We start from the raw sequence: 19,261 nt of genomic DNA on the forward strand, positions 1-19,261 counted from the left end.
AAAGTTTTTCAAAAACATGTGTCCTGGTTTTTCTTCCTAGCTGCTGGTACAGAGCTGTGCTTTGGATTTAGTGAGAGAATAATGCTGATAACACACTCATGTTTTAAATGTAAGCACTTCTTAGCAACAAGTCAAAGACTTTATTCAGTTTCCTATGCTCTGCCAGTGAGAAGGGACACAAGAAGCCAAGAGGGAGCAGAGACAGGACACCTGACCCACAACTAATCAAAGGGGTATTCCACACAGCAGCACGTCATGCCCAGTATATAAACAGGAGGGGATTTTGCAGGAAGGGACTGATCACTGCTCAGGGACAGGTCTGGCATCAATCAGGGGTGGTAAGAAATTGTATTGTGCAACACTGTTTGTTGAGGTTTTTTTGCTTTCACTCTCTTTGTTACTTCCCTTTTCATTATTACTGCTACTAGTAGTATTAGTATTATGTTTATTTCTAACTGTTCTTATCTCAACCCACAGGTTTTTAACTTTTTTTCCGGTTCTTCTCCCCATCCACTGTGAATGTAGGGAGTCAATGAGCAGCTGCATAGTACTTAGTTGCCAGCTGGTGTTAAGCTATGACAACTGATTGTATTTCAGAAGTAATATCATGACATCACCATGCATGCCTTCTCTGGAAGGGACAGGCAAGATCAGAGTCTGTGCAAGACTCAGCAAGACAGCTATCTCCCCTTCACACCTTTAATGTATAATTTCCTGTTTCCTCTTTTTCCATTTCCAAGTGCCTATATCACACACTACATAGGTCTTAAACAGAAAAGCTTTCAGCTGAGTTAAAAATCTGAGATAAAAATGTGAAGTATTTTATCTTTTTGTTAACTGAAAAGAGTTTAAAGATCCAAAATAAATAATGTGGATCTTTTGTTGATGTGTCATCTTACCTTTGCCTTTTCTCAGCAATTCTCAGTATCTCGCAGACACCAGTAAATCTCTCAGACAATTCTAGTGTCAAGCCACATTCCTGCAAGAGAGGCAAGGCACGGTTTGGGCCAATGGCTTTTGCCAGCAAGAGTGCTACGTTTTCCACAGTGATGCAGTCCGGGCAGCTTGGGCTATCACTGCCAACAGCATTCCCATTCTGTGGGCCATGGTGGTGGAAAGCTGTGCTGTGATTTTGTGCGAGATGCAGAAGAAACTTCCATTCTTCTATGGTCTCTGGAATGGAACCTAAATGTAAAATGAATGTTACATTATTTGTAAAACAATGATTATTCTGAGTCTACTCTTTTAAATGAATCTGTACTTAAAAAGGGAAGCTAGCTGTTCTGTTTTTCTCTGTGAAAGCTTAACAAGTGTTATGAACAAGCAAATTGTGTACAGAAGTGTACTGCCTTGACTGACTTGGTATAAAGACTCAGCAGTGAACTACACACAAAGCTTCATAATAGTTCAGCATTTAAGGTTTTGGATTAAGTCAAGAGACAACTGGTTTTTTTGTCCATCTTAGTGCTACTGGGAATTTCCTTTTAAGTTCCATCATGTTATAAAATGCTTTACTCGTTGTAACTGTGTGTGTGTGCGCATGTGTAGCAGAGGAGTTTCACACTGTTCAGGAAGGCTAGCTATTCCTCTATCTACCACTCCAAGTTTAGCTTTTACTCTCAACTGATAAGCAATCCTACATTCTTGAACTTTTAAGCATTTTCTAGCACAACTGATTTCACAAAGCACATTGTAAAGATATGAGTGTTACACACATTAATGTGTTTCAAATATGCTGCACCACACAGTGCTACCAAAACACTAAAAAAAAAAAATTCAACTCAACTTTGGACAAATCAGAACATAATAAGGGCAGTTCCTATATTATGCATATATGATTACACAGCTTAAGACTCACTAACCATCTTCTCCGTTCAACAGGCTCAAATCATCCAAATGAGCAATACTAGTAAAGGCTTCTATTCTTCTATCCAGCTCCAGGCAGAGAAAAAGATATCCAGTCCAAAATCTTGAATAAGAGAGTAAAGATTTCCAGGAATCAAATACTCAGTTTAAACTAAAGTCAACAATAAATAAATGCTCATTTAAATATCAGTGAAGACAGAAGCAACTGAATTTCTTGAATGCCGGAAATCACTGCAGAGTGGGAACACAGGAATACCCCATAACCAAAAAGGGTATTTGGTACTTAAATTGAACATTCAATATTAATTCTCAAAACAGGATAGGTTTTTAAATAAAACTTGTCCAAGTAAGAAGCAAATGGGTCATTTTCATTTGTATCTTTTTGGGGTCAGAATACTAGCTAATCAAGAATTACTAAGTTTTTTCTTACCCATGTGATTTACAGATGTCAGTCATCTTCTCTTTTGTAACAAAGTTAGCTGGGAGTTTAATCAAAAGCAGAATGAGCTGGCTGTAGCCCCATGTAAACAAATGTGATCGTGGCCTAGAAGACGAGAAATTCAGTTTAAAAGCATTAATAATTTTCTTCAGAACATGATGTTCTCTCTAGAAGAAAGGCAGGTGTATGAAAAGAAAGAAGGAAAAGTGAATTAAGCACTGTGTATAGTCTCAGTAGAGCAGTCACTCTGAGAAGTGTTACAGATAAGGTTTATTTAATCATCTCATTGCTTCTGCTGAACTCTGTAACACACAAAATGCTCCAAGGATTCAGTGACATCCAAACTATCATACAAAATTTAAGCCAAAAGTCTACAGACCAATTAAAGCTTTTTGCTGCACTCAGGACTTCCGGTGACCCCTGCTTTACCTGGGATTTCCTTCTGCATCCACAGTGTTTGCTCTTTGTGGCGCATCATGAGAAACTGCCAAGCACAACCAATCCAGTCGTACAGATTCAGGCTGCAGAAGAGATCTAAGGAGAGATGACCTAGAAAACATAACACACAGGAAAAAAATGCCAGTTTTAAATATACCAGACATGGAGAAGCAGAGACTGTGTGTGGACAAAAGAAAAAAAAAAAGGAAGAAACAAAAAAGAGGTAATATGAAATATGGAAAAGCTTGGAATGATTTATGTTTTTAGAAATGGAGAGGACCACAAAAAGCCATTCAGTTTGCAGGCTGGGTTCACGTAGGGGGTTGTTTTAATTTCGCTTAAAAGCTGTCTGACCTTAGACCAAAAATAGTCAGCTCCACTGCAAGTATTATTTAGAAAAACCTTTTTAAAACTAGCATCTGATCTAAGTAAAAAAAGCCAAAACAAAACAACAAAAAACCAACCAACATTGAGACCAACTAAAACTGGCAGAATGAATTGGAATCTATTGCTGAAGAACATCAAGATACATACAGAAAGAGTCAAAAAAGCCTCCAAAAAGCCAAACCCAAAGAAACCCCACAGAGCTACATAATTAAGACAGCAGATAGATTAAAAAGATTCTGTATTCCCTTTACCTTTTATCCTCTGGCTTTGATTTCACCAGACTATCTAAATATGGTAAAAAGTGAGCTGGATCATTCCTGCAAAGCTGTTTGATATCAGAAGGCAATAGGGAGGGGTGGAACTTGATTAAGGGCCGAAGAGCTGTTTCCCCAAATTTTTCATAAAGCCTAAAGAGAGAGGACAAACAGCAAATTATAGTTTTCCAACATCTCTTGCAAGTTCAAGATAGCACTAAAAGTTGATCGCTTTAAAGATTCCCAGAGAGCTTCACGAAATATTAAGTGAACTGAAGAAAACTAACCAAACAAAACCCGCTTAGCTACAGACCTTTGAGCATGTACCAGTAAGAGCGGGCTATCATCCCAAGGCCCCAGGTCATGCAGCTGTTTCAGTATTTTCAACATATCTTCATTTTCCATTGCTAAAGCCACAGGGCTGTGACAAGTTAGTTCTGAAATAAATCAGCACACAAGTTACAAGATCAAGGCAAGTTGGTGTTTTTTAATTCACACACACACAGAGCTGTTGCTACGCATAAGGACAAGAGTTACCACTACTTTCATGGAACTCTCTAGCTAACAAGTGAACAGATTCTACATGTTCATTTCATAGAAATCGACATCACTCATCTGTGCTTACAGCAAATTGCAGTTATGAAATGATACGATTAAGGCATGGAATAATACTCTAGATATATTTTCCTTTTCTTTAAAGACTTCTAAGATGTTAATTTTTCTCTCATGTAAAAAAAAAAAACCAAACAAACAAACAAAACCAAAACACCCCAGCCCACTGCAGGACTTATGGCTTGCTGAATATAATGCAGATCTGCAGCAGTTCTCATATTTTACAATTTGCCTCTATAAATAAAAACTTCAGCTTGGACACTGACTTCACAGAATGTAGAATTCAGCATGAACCTCCATCCTGACGAAATGCAGGTATTAATCTACAGGCAACAAGGACAGTCAAAATGGGGACAAACTAGGAACACGTATTACTTTCACTTCTAAGGCTGTTCAAATCCAAATAGTGAACAGATTCCCAGAAACCCAAATATTAGATGCCAACCCTCAAAACAAGATTCTGTTGTTCGACTACTGTTTGCACCAAATCAATGCTAAGACTTTAATTCACTTCTGTAAAAAATGCATAAAGCAGAAGCTGAATGTAGACAACAAAGTTCTGTTTTCCAACATAATCAGGAAGCTTTGGTTCAATAAAGCTAAAGAGGCATCAAAAAGATCAGAAATGATTTCTGTGGACAGAGGAAGTCTGAAGTGATCATAAGGCACTCATTTGCACAGAACCATGTACTCCATTCAGTTTTGTTTAACCACATTTCTCTAGAAGCTAAAGAATCTTCTGTTTCCAGTGCAAATACCAAAGCCCCTCCCCTCTCTTCTTCCTTGTTTCCACAAACATCTGATTCTAATTTAGATGCTTTGCTCTTTGAAGCACATTTGTTTTCAAATAGGTCTGGTCTGTAATCACTACAGCATTCAATCAATAAGCTCCATATAAATTACAAGGTTCAGAATTGCAAAATGTCAGAGAGGAACTGCAATTCTTCATAAGTTAGCCTTTGGGGGGGAGAAACAGCCAACTGAATAAACCAAAAATGGAACAAAACCTCTCACACACCAACCATCCTCCCCCTCCCACACTACACCTGCAGAAGGAAAATTTGCAGACACAAATGGGAGTGTCTTCAAGCTTCTTGATTTTTTTCTCCTAAGCAGTCTTACTTTCAGTTTACCAGTAATAACATTGTCATTAGTTACCTTTCAATCCTGTGATGTATGTTTCCCATACATTAGGACTGTTTGCATGTATGGTTATAATACATTGCTTTAGTCTTTTTAAATCCAAAAGAAAGAAGTAGCTTCGCATAAATCTACAAGCCAAGGTCCATGAAGCTGCTAGTGGCAGACTCCCATCAGAACTTTCCTCAGCATCACCACTTCCACAAGAAAACACAGACATCTCAAAACACAGTGTTGTCAACTCAACAAGATTTTTCTGAACATCTGGTTCTATGACACATGGAGGACACACTTGAAAGCCGCAGTCCAAAGGTCCCTTAAAATCAGTACTATTTTCACACATGGCCTTGCTTACACAAGTTTCTTCAGTATTTTCCTTTTCAGTGTAGTTTTCCAAGATACTACTCCATTCTTTGTCTTTTGGGTCTCCATCAGCTGGACCTAGTTGTAGGTTTTCTTGCAGAACTGCACTCTGTTCTTCAGCACACAGAGTCTTGTGGTTCTTGACAGCGGAAGCAGAATGCTCTTTTCTGCCAAACTTCTCTTCTAGACAGACAAACCATTCCTGTAAAACCCTTCTCATACACTGTGGTTCTAACAAAACCAGGGGATCCTGGAGTTTGGCTCTGAAGCATAAAAAAAGAAGTTTGCTAGTTTGCTTAACAGTTATAAGATGCCACAAGTGAAGTATTATGTGTATTTTGTGTAACTCAAAGTATATACCTAAACTTGACTTAGTTGGGTTTTTGTGGGTTTGAGCGCATCAAACAGAATTTAAGCTACTCAAGCTGTCTACATTTGATCTTAGTACATTCCAAGTTCCCCAGGGTTCTTTCAGAATGGATTTTTGTTTGTTACATGGGTTTGGTTCTGGTTTTTTTTAAACTATGCTTGTAGTTAGGACAAAAAGGTAACATCAGAGTGCCTAAACAAGCCTTTAGTGGGTTTTGCTCAGGTTTAAGCAGAGGAAACAAATAACTAACCAAATGAGATAATTTCAGATCACGTTAATAGACATTAAGAGCATTACATTTACATGTATGTAATTAATTAAGAAAAAAAAAATTTTTTTCTAACAAAGCCCAGTATCTATACACTAAAAGGTCTCCCTGCTTACATAGCTTCTGCTGTTGCAGCCTTGAGATCTCTTAGATGATCCTCCTCTGGAAGTTGGCAATTCTGTGGTACTAACCTAGAAAAAACATTAATTTCAGTCTTATCTGAAGTATTAGAACATAGATTTAGATTAGACATTACCAAGAAATTCTTTAGTATAACGTGGTGAGACACTCGCACAGGTTGCCCAGAGAAGCTGTGGCTGCCCCATCCCTGGCAGTGTTCAAGGCCAGGTTGAAAGGTGCTTTGAGCAACCTGGTCTAGTTTCAACCCCGCCATGCCCATGCGGGAGGGGGGGAGGGGGGGTTGGAACTAGATGATCTTTAAGGTCCCTTCCAACCCAAACCTTCAATAATTTAAATGAGAAATTTCCTCATAAATTTCCTTAAGTTTGTGAGGAAATATTAATTCCTTCATTAAAAAAAAAAACAAAAAACAACAAAAAAAGCCCCACTTTGATTTCTAAAGAAGGAACAGCTCAATACAAATTATGAATAGGCAATGAACAGCAAACCTATACTACTACTTTTTGCAGCCTTTGACAGTAGATTTCTGCAGGTAGTGAATAAAAATCAGTATCATGCCACTATATCAAAGTGAATCCAAAATGGTAAATTAGCAGAACACTGGAATACAAAATAATTTAGCTCTGTATGAATTAGACAGCCAGTAAAGAAGTTCAGCATTTTAAAGCTACCATTATTAAAAGCAAACAAAACACAACCAACAACAACTCAACCCACACAAAACAAAACCCAACCAACAGACATAAGCTACACAAACAAAAACAAAATAGAAAGATGTTTTCAGGGAGCTAAGTGTTTACCCCCCCAACTCAGAAAGGACAGGAAATGAACTGCTGGACTCATGCCCATAACTATAACTAGCATCACAGATACACTATATAAGAACTGCTGAATACACTATGTTCATGCCCTTTAGTCATTACAGCACTGTGGAGACTGCGTGCTCGACCACTCAGAACTGTTCATTGCCTAATCCGTGTCTAGGATAGGAGTAAGGGAGAACCAGTGAAACCCACCATAGTAATGAAGGCAACTCCTTGTTCTACCTGAAACAGTGCTTTTTCTGCTATCCTCAGAACATTCAGCAAAAGCAATTGCTAAGAAAAGGTAACTTTTGCACTCAACTCTTTCTTTTCCTGGGGAGGTGCTTCCAGATTAACACTCAACTCCTGCAGCTGCTCGTCATCCTTTGCTTCTTGCCTTCCTCTAGCATCAGGGCTTATATGAAGTGTGCCAATCTTTTCAGTAGTTTTGCGTACAAAGCTGGAAACACTAGGAGTCAGAAGTTCAAACATTTAAAATGGGAAGTACAAACATGAACAAATCACTCTTTCCATTCAAACCATGATTTCAGAAAACTTTATAATCTGAAGAATTCTTGAGAAAAGGTTGAGAGCACCAATGACGAACAAGAACAAAACTCACTCATAAGCTGCTCAAAATTCTTACTTCAGTCATGATCCATACTTTCAGCACAGAATAAAAACCTGAAGTATTGAAGACTTGGGTTTTTTTTGCTGCTGGAGAAACAGGATCACATATTAACATTAGTGCTTATATCAGGACACATATTTGAATGCAAATAAATGCAGGTCAGCCACACTGCATTTTAAAGCTTATAAACAGAAAGCATCATTAGGAAATTATGTCCCTCTTGGGGGTAAGAAACAGTTTTACAGTACTCCAAATTAATTCTTCAGATTACAAAGCTCACTATAAATGTCCTTGTCATGTCATCAGTCCCTAACCCTTCAGATATTTTATTCAAGAGGAAGCCCAGTGAACATACCAAAACCCAATTATTTCTACCACTGCCATGAAAGGAACTATGTCATCCACAGTTGATCATAAAAATCAGCTTCTTGCTTTCTGGCCAGGAGCTAGTTTAAGAGCATCAAGAAAAAAGAAAAAAGCAACCGTTTACTTGCTTGCCAGAGCATATGGCATCTTTTACTACACTGAAGTATAGCAAAAGATGAAGGCTGCTGCAGAACAGAGCACAAAACAATTGGACTTTAATGTATAGAAGGATTAAAGGTAAACTTAAAAATCAATTTTAAGTGTGATAGTAATGTATTTAATTATAAATTGAATACAGTAAATACTTTTAGTTATTATTAACAGAAACACTTATTACTGGTAAAGTCCTAGAATTTGCTTACTGTTTAAAAAGAATTCAGAACATTCAAAACAAGGTTATTCTGAGATCCTCATATGATTGATAGCAGCTACACTCTTCTGCTGCAGGACATAATTCACATACCTAAGTTACTAAGGGAGGGCTATGCAACTCCCCACACCATCATTATGGGCTAGCAACATTTTACCTCAGAAACTAACATACATAATTTTTTTCAATTTTTTATGCTTTTAACACCATCTCCTTTACGTGTATGTGTGTGTCCCTGTTTTTTAAAGCAGGTTTTAGAACAGCAATTTGATTTCTGCATAGAACAGACATTACCATATTTACTTGCACTGGGCATAAGCTACCATTATTCCATATACACTTGGGAAATTGCTTAGATTCACTGAAGGTGCATATGGGGAGATAACAGATCATACGGTATACTTTGCAGCTGTGTTTTAGCACTATTTAGCATGCTTTGAATATTTTAATGTTTGTCCCAAAACAACATCAGAAACCTTCACTCATTCATAAGAAATCTAAGTACCAGAAAAGCAAAATCCCAAACCAATATTCAGTAAGTTTGCTTTGAAGACAAACCACAACCACAGTTCACAAGGCAATGTTAAACATTCTCAGTCATTTAAGCATCCTTAGCCATTTCAAAGCAGAGGTTGAAACCTTGGCTCCACTGAAGTTAACAGCAGTTCTTTCTAACTTCATTTGAGAAGCTCTAAATAGTCTAGCAAACTTGACTGCATCTCCAGTGTCTCAGTTCAGATGTTACATTTTTGCAGAACATAGCATGAACTAAACCAGACAATGCTACAAATTCAGAGGACAGAAAAGGGAAAGATGTAATGGATGGGTGAACCTGCTGCAAGTTTTACCTTTCTTTGACAGCTTGGAGAGAGACGAGAGGAGATGGGGAACGAAATGACAAAGGAATACTGAATGGAAGAAATGTCTCATTCCGGTCAGCCTCAACCGTCACAGATGTATGAGATACGTTGTCTAACAAATGGAATTGAAATAAAGAGTCATGAAACAGTGACCTGACAAAAATGGAACAGTGAAACAAACTGCAAGTCACTAATTCATAAATGGATAACCTGCATGAGATATTTTCCTCTTTAATACTCAGGAATGTGTGGAGCCAGAAAAGTGCTATCTGGTTTCAAGGGCCATTTTATTACTGACTTTGAACCTAGTAAGTCTGCTTTGTTAACAGTCTTTTGGCTCTATAACAATGCAAATTATGATCAACAACTGTATGAAAATGATATTCTACAAGTAGACTTACAGTTCATTTAGGGGACAAAAATCTTGATTTAATCTACTGCCAGTTATTTAAACATCTAGGAAAATTAAGTATTATGGAATACATAAATTTACAATGCGTGATCTCCTGAAATCTAAATCACATATGAGCACACAGAGACATAAAAGCCATGGTTAAGATATAAATCACCCTTTTATCTGAATAGGCTTAAAGATATAATTGAGCCCATAGCTCTTTGGCATTTGATAAGAACCACAGGAAATACAGAATCACCGACTATTGCCTTTTCTCTCTTACATCCCTGGCAATATCGACAACGTGTTTTGAATAATCGTTTCCTGGTACAAACATACACACTGTATCTTTAAGTGACATAAAAAAGAAAAAAAGGATCCTTTTAAGTAAGGATGACACTGCATTTTGCAACAGTCAGCACTGCTTGCACTGTTGAGAGGAAAAGATGCTCTGCAGTTACAGAAATCTACCATCAGAATCCACAGCATCTAGACAGTGCCTAAAGGTCACAAGTGATTATATGATTGCTTGTAAATAAGGCTGCTTTTGTTCATTACGCATATTAGAAATGTAAAAACTTATGACACCTTACGCAAATGTGAGCAGGGAAAGACTAAATCCATTTTCTTAAATAGAATCATAGAATGGTTAGGGTTGGAAAGGACCTTGAGATCATCTAGTTCCAACTCCCCTGCCATGGGCAGGGACACCCCACACTAAACCATGCCACCCAAGGCCTCATCCAACCTGGCCTTGAACACTGCCAGGGATGGAGCATTCACAACTTTCCTGGGCAACCCATTCCAGTGCCTCACCACCCTTACAGTAAAGAACTTCTTCCTTATATCCAATCTAAACTTTTAAGTACACATGCTTCAAGAAGCATCTAGAACTTCTATACTTTGAAATAATCAGCAAATTTGTTGTCTCTTGTTGAGCAGATAGAACTTTTCTGTCTTCTGACATTCAAAAACTGCATGCCTTCATTTGAGTTTTAATACTGGAAATTATACACACCCTTCCAAGTTTTCTTGGCTTTATGGTGATACAAGTAAAGACGCACATGTAAAAGTAAGTGCTACAAACAGTATGCAGCTTAGTCAGCAGGACAACACTACTGGCAAATAGGGAGGTAAATATTAATCTTTATGCTCTCCCTCCCCAGTGCAGTTTTCCCTGAAAAAGCATCCAAATTCTCTCCATCCTCAACTGGCATCTACTCTCTGCAGAAGCTAAAAAGCAGCCTTTTTATTGGAAAGCCTCTCTAGCATATCTGGAACTAAGCCAGCTCCTCATCATGCCAGGTTTCTGCATCCCTTCCCAATCCCAACCACAGCAGAAAACAAGAACACTACTGTCCAGTTAGCATTGGCCAGCGACAGATATTTGTTGGGGGGGGAAAGCTCCTTGGATGGTCTAAATGTTAGTTATTAACATTCTATAATCCCTTCCACACATGTAAGAGATGGTCCCCTGTGCAAAGGAAACCTTGGAATGAAATTAAGAACACAGTAAACCTACGGATTTTCTTGAAGAAATATAAAGCCAGAGCCAAGATTAAGCAATTCTTTCTTGGTACAAATATTACTGTAAGGACAGCAGCAGCAAAAAAAACCTCATTCAAAGCTCAATTTAACACTGACATAGTCTGCTGAGAGAATCTTAGCATTAATGCTGAATTGCACTTTGAGGGATTGGGAAGGTGAAATTTGAGTGAAGTCCTAGCTTGGTAAAAGCCCTCTGGATTTTTTGTCTTGTTTCTCTGGGTTTTGTTTCTTTTTAAGCTTAAGATTTCTGCAGAGCCAGCATTTCACCACAATGTTTCAAGAAAGAGTTTGACTGGAAGATGGGGCGACTGTTAGAATCATAGAATCAGAGAAGAGTTAGGGTTGGAAAGGACCTTAAGATCAACTAATTCCAACCCCCCTGCCATGGGCAGGGACACGTCACACTAAACCATGCCACCCAAGGCCTCATCCAATCTGGCCTTGAACACCACCAAGGATGGAGCATTCACAACCTCCCTGGGCAACCCATTCCAGTGCCTCACCACTCTCTCAGTAAAGAATTTCTTCCTTATATCCAATCTAAACTTCCCCTGTTTAAGTTTGAACCCATTACCCCTCGTCCTGTCACTACAGTCCCTGATGAAGAGTCCCTCCCCAGCATCCTTGTAGGCCCCCTTCAGATACTGGAAGGCTGCTATGAGGTCTCCATGCAGCCTTCTCTTCTCCAGGCTGAAAAGCCCCAACTTTCTCAGCCTATCCTCATACGGGAGGTGCTCCACTCCCCTGATCATCCTCGTGGCCCTCCTCTGGACTTGTTCCAACAGTTCCATGTCCTTTTTATGTTGAGGACACCAGAACTGCACACTATACGCCAAGTGAGGTCTCATGAGAGCAGAGTAGAGGGGCAGGATCACCTCCTTCGACCTGCTGGTCACACTCCTCTTGATGCAGCCCAGGATACGGTTGGCTTTCTGGGCTGCAAGCGCACGCTGCCGGCTCATGTTCATTTTCTCATCAACCAACACCCCCAAGTCCTTCTCTGCAGGGCTGTTCTGAATCTCTTCTCTGCCCAACCTGTAGCTGTGCCTGGGATTGCTCCAACCCAGGTGTAGGACCTTGCACTTGGCATGGTTAAACTTCATCAGGTTGGCATCAGCCCACCTCACAAGTGTGTCAAGGTCCCTCTGGATGGCATCCCTTCCCTCCAGCGTATCAACCAAACCACACAGCTTGGTGTCATTGGCAAACTTGCTGAGGGCGCACTCAATCCCACTGTCCATGTCACCGACAAAGATGTTGAACAAGACCGGTCCCAACACCGATCCCTGAGGGACACCACTCGTTACCGGTCTCCAGCCGGACATGGAGCCATTGACCACAAGTCTTTGCGTGCAGCCATCCAGCCAGTTCTTTATCCACCGAGTGGTCCACCCATCAAATTGATGTCTCTCCAATTTAGAGACAAGGATGTCATGTGGGACAGCGTCAAAGGCTTTGCACAAGTCCAGGTAGATGACATCAACTGCTCTGCCCCTGTCCATCAGTTTCGTAGCCCCATCATAGAAGGCCACCAAATTGGTCAGGCAGGATTTCCCCTTAGTGAAGCCATGCTGGCTGTCACCAACCACCTCCTTGTTTTTCATGTGCCTTAGCATGCCTTCCAGGAGAATCTGCTCCAAGATTTTGCCAGGCACAGAGGTGAGACTGACTGGTCTGTAATTCCCCGGGTCATCCATTTTCCCCTTCTTGAAAATGGGGGTTCCCATTGATCAAATTAGAGAATTTAAATCATGGATATCATGATAATGGAAAGTAAGAATATAGAGCCAACCCAATCAAATTATTATAAACTAAGCAGAAATTGCATCCAAATAACATTATTTTCATTAAGAAACATTACCAAGTTCTACTTGCTCATCTTCTGGGTGTGCAGGAAATTCTTTAAGTCTCTCATCTTCTGAGAACGTTTGACTGTGGAGAGAATTTGAATCTTCATCTGACTGACTGCCTCTTCGGCTGATAACACGATATATTCCAGAGTCTAAGACACTGAAACTTTCCTGTCAGACAAGGGAGAGGAGTTAGATGTTGTATGAGTTGTACTTCCTTGTTAAACTTCCCACAATGAACTAAACCAACCATACCCACACAAATAACCTCACAGCACTTCACAATTCACTGTCTGGAAAAGTCCTATATAACAGCGTATTTTTGACATATGCAGAATCGAAAAGTACATAGGTGGCACTAAGTGTGCAGCCCAGTGACTTTACAAAGATGTATATGCTGCAACTGCTTTCAGGAAAGAAGCCTGTGAGCAACTGGTGTACTTGGCACAAGGCAAAATCGTCTCTCCTTTAGTCCTGCATCCAAGATTGTCACTTTATCCCTTTGCACCTGTGCACCCAAGAGTCCATATTCCTTTTTGCTTGTTAACCATACCCAGCTAGCACACTTACAGATCCTGCTAAACTTTCGTTCCAGGACACACATACATTCTTTTGCTCATGATAAGTTTATGAGGTTTACTTTTCCCATCTGCTAATGAAAAAAAACCTGCCTACCACATCAAGATAGAATTTACATTACTTTGGGTTTTTTAACTTTACTTTTTAAAGTTAACTTTTCACTGTTAAAGTGAAAGCAGCAGCTGATACTGTATTAACTATGAAATATTTCCCTTTTCTTGAAAAGCTGCTGAGAAGCTAAGACAAAGCACAAACAGCTGTACATGTAAAAGAATATTAGAAACATGCTTTGATTCCAGTATCTGAAGGGGGCCTATAACGATGCTGGGGAGGGACCCTTCAGTAGGGACTCTAGTGATAGGACAAGGGGTAATGGGTTCAAACTTAAACAGGGGAAGTTTAGGTTGGATATAAGGAGGAAGTTCTTTAATGTGAGGGTGGTGAGGCACAGGAATGGGTTGCCCAGGGAAGTTGTGAATGCTCCATCCCTGGCAGTGTTTAAGGCCAGGTTGGACAGAGCCTTGGGTGACATGGTTTAGTGTGGCGACCAACCACATGGCAGAGGGGTTGGAACTTGATGATCTTAAGGTCCTTTCCAACCCTAACTTTTCTATGATTCTACTCTATGATTTTTTTTGCTTAGCGTTTTCTGCTTAAGCTTCATAGGATTAGGATTGTTGTTTATTCAGTCATTCAGTTTTCATGACAGAAAACTACAGTTTTAGTCAAGATGACCTTAAATGAAGCATGTTAGGATACTAACCTCAGCTGTGGAGAAAGCCTTCGATGATCAATCTTTGTCTATATCTCAAGCATTAGCCACAAAACATGGAAAAAAGGCAGTGATTCAAAAGCTTAAAGAATGCAAGCAGTAGTATTTCATACCTCTCTACCCCACCTAATTTTAGAAAATAGCATTATCAACTATAGTAGATACGGTAAAAATGAAAGCCTCAACTTCAAAGTGATTTTAAGATAAAATCTGCAGGTAATGTATTTGGCACTACCTATCATACATACATGAGATGAAATACTACTCCTCCTACTGCTGCATGCAGAATCTAGAGGTTCCAACTTTGAAATCAGTTCTTCCAGTTGCAGAGTAAGATCCTGTTGGGTTGAGCCATCCAGCTGAGACTTTAAGTGCTCCAGCCTGTCTAAAGGCAAATTTTTTCTTGCCTAAAAGTACACAGCGAAATAGAAGCATTATTATTTCTAAAGTACATGTGAAAAGCAAAACGTACCATACATGCAGGCTAATTTTCATCTTAAAACTATAATGCTTGGAATACTTTTTAAAAACTCAAAAAAATTAATCTCAAAACCCTATGGAAGTCAAAGAAAAATGGAGGTAAGAGACAGTGAAATGGCACTGCACACATTTACAAAGAGGTATTTACTTACTCTGCAAGAAATAATTGCATTTTGGAACAGACAAGAGACCCTGGCAGCCAGGGTCCAGAACCCTCTTCTCATCAGACGCTCTATGCAGCGGTCTACCAGCAGAAGGGAGAGATGAACAACTTTTCCGTTTGTATGCAGACAGAACAACTCACTTTTGTAAACTGCAATATCCTGAATATCTGCAAAACCAGATGCACAGAAATATCTAAAGGACTGAAATCATGAGTCAATATTCCTTTCTGTTCCTGAAAGAAGGTGAAAAGGTTATTTCCTATCTGACTGTAAATGCGTACAAAAGCCTAATACACTGCAGCGGAAGTGGCATGGAGAAAACAAACATGGAAGGGTGCTAAGCTAGCATCTACACAGCACAGTCAAAGTATCAAAGCTTTCCAGAGATGCATTTCTAGGAAGCATTTCTAGAAAGCATTCAAAAAGCACACTTAAGTTACTGAAAAGCTCCCTTTTCCTCTGAAGGAGGACGAAAAACTCAAGACTGGTAAAGATGAGAAATACATCATTGTTAGCTTTGAAGTGGAAGGAAAACATCTGCTAGTAGAAAAATGCTTTGAACTTTCAGCAGTTTCCAAATGAAATAGTTATGTTATATGCAAATGTTCCATGACAAAGGGCATTGGAAACTTAACACCAAATGGACTGGAGAGAAGGTGAAGGAAAAGACTGACAGACAATAACAAACCATTCTAGGACTATGTCTATACCCATACACACAAAACCATTTTTGAGGGTTAACTCATCTGGCAAATAAGTACATTCTCTCACTCTGGTTTAGACAGGTGTTAGAAAAAAAATAGGGTTTAAGCTTTCAGCAGCCAGATTATCCTTCACAGGATACCCAATAATAAACCTTTGTGACGGTTTAAGCCCAGCTGGTAACTCAGAACCACGCAGCCACTCGCTCACCCCCCTCAGAGAGAATGGGGAGGAGAACTGAACGAATGCAACCCCCACAGGTTTAGATAAAAACAGTCCAGTAACTAAAGTACAATGTAATACTACTACTAGCAGTAGTAACAATAATAAGAAGGGAAATAACAAGGAAAGAATATAAAACTAAAAGGGGAAAGGGAAAAAAAACCCCAATAAACAGCAGTGATGCACAACACAATTGCTCACCACCCACCGACTGATACCCAGCCTGACCAGAGTAGTGATCTGGCCCTTCCAGGTAACTTCTCAAAATTTATATACTGGGCATGACATGCTGTGGTATGGAATACCCCTTTGGCTAGTTTGTGTCAGGTGTTCTGTCTCTTCTCCCTCTCATTTCTTGTGCCCTTCCTCACTGGCAGACCATTGAGACTGAAAACTCCTTGGTCAGGGTAAGTGCTACTCAGCAACAAATAAAATGTCTGTGTTTTATCAGCGCTGTCCTCACACTAAATTGAAACCACAGCACTGAGCAGCTACTAGAAAGAAAATTAACTGTAACCCAACTGAAACCAGGACAATCAGAATAAACAGAAACAAATAAAGGATATTGCAGGTTACCGCCTCTCACTATTTGATTACTGTATTTTAAGATGCACTCTACACCATGTTTTGTTTTCCAAGCATATTTTCAGAAGTATGGAGGGAGAGGCTGGTTAGCAGAGGAATGGAAAGGGTTAATATTCAAGGCTATGCCTTACAAATGACAATGAAAAAGTTTTCTGATCAATGTTCTACAACCCAGCTACAAAAATTAAGCTTGGAAAGGCTCCATATTAGGCAAGGACTTCAGAAGTGACAAACTTAACAGACAATATTATAAAGCAAAGATTCTTAAAAGTTTACCTTTTACTTCACTCCAGAGTAAGACTTGAACACTTTGGGGAAGAAAAATGTAAATGCCTCTTTCTGTCCAGGTCATCACACAGTGCTCACTGCAAGCAAAGCAAACATTAACAGTGCAACAGTTAATTGTGGTAGCCACTGTAAAACACGCAGGGATGGCAGTGGCTCAAGGACAGGAAGCGAAAAGCAAGACAGTTGTTCAGCATTGATACTTGGAAAATTCTTATGCAAAAAGATGAACTTGGCAGTATAAATTAGGAGAATATACAACTTTTTTTATTTTTAACTCTGCTTTATCAACAGCAACCTATGCTGACAAATACTCACCTCAGATACAGTAGCTTGGGAAAAGATAAAGATTGTGGAGAGCAGCTGGAACTAGTATAATGAGGATCCAGCCTGTAAAGCAAAATTATAATCTGTTACAACTACAGTAATATCACTTTCTTAATATTCTTAACCCTGCAAATACAAGGCTGGCTAAATAAACATAGTCTTATGACAGCAGCATTCATTGTGGCAGTCACACAGACATACCTGCAGAATCAAAGTTTCAGCATTTTTGATAACTACTGGCTTCTAATATTAGAGAAGAGTGTATTAAGATAACAACTAGGATTAACACTTGACTGCACGAGGAGTTTATTTAACTTTCTCAGCCTTATGCAGTTCTTCTCAGCTAGTCTAGAAATCCCAACCAAGTTTACCACAGATAACACTTGTTTCTACCTGAGAGAAACAACAGGGAGAGGCGGTGATGACAGCAGCTGCTTGAACTGATGTGTGCTTTGTACTTCCCCATCAAAGTTCACCTCCCACATCCTTGAGCCAGGTCGAGCACAATATATTAATGGCTGCTGATTCCCACTGTTTTTTCCTGCAGGGAAGAAACATGCTCCAAATTCTCCATCTCTCTCTTTATTACCAATTTTCCAGAACTTCTCTCTAGTGAAAAGAAAAAGAAAAAAACAATACTTGTTAAGGTTCTAATTAATTTTATATTTTTCCTGAAGAACAAAAATACTAAATCCTAGTTGGTGATTTGGTTTTGGTGCTCAAAATAATCTGCCATTGATACTAGAAAGACTTCGTGAAGTTTATAAAAGACATAAAATGCAGAAATGTTCATTAGGTTAAATGTTTAGATCATGAAAAGGTTTTTAACAGCAGAACCAGTTGGTCAACCTGGTGATGGGGAAGGTGATGGTGCAAATGATAACAGAAACCATTTCCAATCACATCAAAGATAAAACTGATTACGTATGGTTAGCATGGATTTATGAAGGGGAAATCATGTTACAACATGATGAGTGGCTTGATAGATGAGAAGAGAGGAGTGGATGTTGTTTAGCTTGACTTCAGTAAGGCTTTTGTCACTGCCCCTAACATCTTCACAGAGAAGCTGAGGAAGTATAGGCTAGACAAACAGACACTGATAAACACAATGCCCTGCATGGAGGGAAGAGCAACCCAAGGCATCAGTACAGGCCACTTGGGTGGAAAGCAGCTTGTAGAAAAGGACCTGGGGATCCTGGTGAACAAGCAGCTCTCCATAAGTCAGCAATGCACTCTTCTGGCAAAGGCAGCCAATCTGGGCTGCATTAGGAAGAGTGTTGCCAGCAGGTCAATTGAAATGGCACTGGTGAGGTATATTCTTGGCGCTGGTGAAGTATCTGGAGTGCTGGGTCCAGTTCCAGGCTTCTCAGTACAACAAAGACAGGGACATACTGGAGTAAGTCCAGTGATGTGCCATGAAGACAACTAAGGAATTGCAGCACCTGTCTTAAAAGAGGCTAAGAGAGCTGGGCTGGTCAGCCTGAAACAGGGAAGGCTTGGGGTAGAAACTCATCCGATCCCACATATATAAATACCTGACGGGGCAGTAAAGAAGACAGAACCAGACTAGTCTCAGTGGTGCCCAGTGAAAAGAAAAGAGCCAATGGGCACAAATGGAAAGACAGAAGATTCCATTTCAGCATAGGAAAAAGCTCTGTTACTGTGGGGGTGGTGAACCACTGGCAAAGGCTGTCCAGAGATCCTGTGGCATCCCTGTGTTCTTGAAGATGCTCAAAACCTAACCAGACACAAGCCTACAAGATCTATCTATCCTACCCAACTGTGCCATGAGCAAGAAAATTGGACTAGATAATTTCTAGATGACTAATGAGGTCACTTCAGAAACTGTGTGATTCTGTCAAGTCCAGTATTTTACAAGTAAAATATAACTTGCCTCTCAGTGTCACACAAATAAGTGCGTGTAAGTGAAGATATGAGCAGTCGTCCATCCAAATAATCGAGCTGAACAACCCGAGAATCTACAGTTGTTATAATCTGAACAGGAAACATCACAAAGGTAGCAGCAGCCTACAGTTAGAAAAAAA

At 39.6% G+C, this 19,261-nt stretch overlaps 1 protein-coding gene across 9 annotated transcripts in view; it reads right to left on the bottom strand.

Moving 5' to 3' along the window:
• The window catches only part of HPS5 (HPS5 biogenesis of lysosomal organelles complex 2 subunit 2), a 29,845-nt gene that overhangs the window by 4,877 nt on the left and 5,707 nt on the right, over positions 1–19,261 (bottom strand). For 6 of the 9 annotated variants that reach the window (XM_080619544.1, XM_080619543.1, XM_080619540.1 and 3 more), the window contains 17 exons: positions 19,111–19,244; positions 17,610–17,825; positions 17,208–17,279; positions 16,881–16,969; positions 15,084–15,262; positions 14,700–14,858; positions 13,112–13,271; positions 9,297–9,420; positions 7,404–7,550; positions 6,254–6,328; positions 5,155–5,762; positions 3,698–3,821; positions 3,382–3,537; positions 2,735–2,854; positions 2,297–2,410; positions 1,863–1,969; positions 900–1,185 (listed from right to left, as the gene is read on the bottom strand). In XM_080619544.1, the coding sequence (XP_080475670.1) occupies positions 900–1,185; positions 1,863–1,969; positions 2,297–2,410; positions 2,735–2,854; positions 3,382–3,537; positions 3,698–3,821; positions 5,155–5,762; positions 6,254–6,328; positions 7,404–7,550; positions 9,297–9,420; positions 13,112–13,271; positions 14,700–14,858; positions 15,084–15,262; positions 16,881–16,969; positions 17,208–17,279; positions 17,610–17,825; positions 19,111–19,244 (2,870 nt within the window). Of the gene's footprint in view, positions 1–899; positions 1,186–1,862; positions 1,970–2,296; positions 2,473–2,684; positions 2,855–3,381; positions 3,538–3,697; positions 3,822–5,154; positions 5,763–6,253; positions 6,329–7,403; positions 7,551–9,296; positions 9,421–13,111; positions 13,272–14,699; positions 14,859–15,083; positions 15,263–16,880; positions 16,970–17,207; positions 17,280–17,609; positions 17,826–19,110; positions 19,245–19,261 lie in introns of those variants that run through there. The other 3 variants (XR_013957034.1, XM_080619546.1, XM_080619545.1) reach the window with 3 other exon arrangements.

The sequence above is a fragment of the Psittacula echo genome (genome assembly GCF_963264785.1).
Source record: "Psittacula echo genome assembly, chromosome: 5".
Taxonomy (NCBI): Eukaryota; Metazoa; Chordata; class Aves; order Psittaciformes; family Psittacidae; genus Psittacula; species Psittacula echo.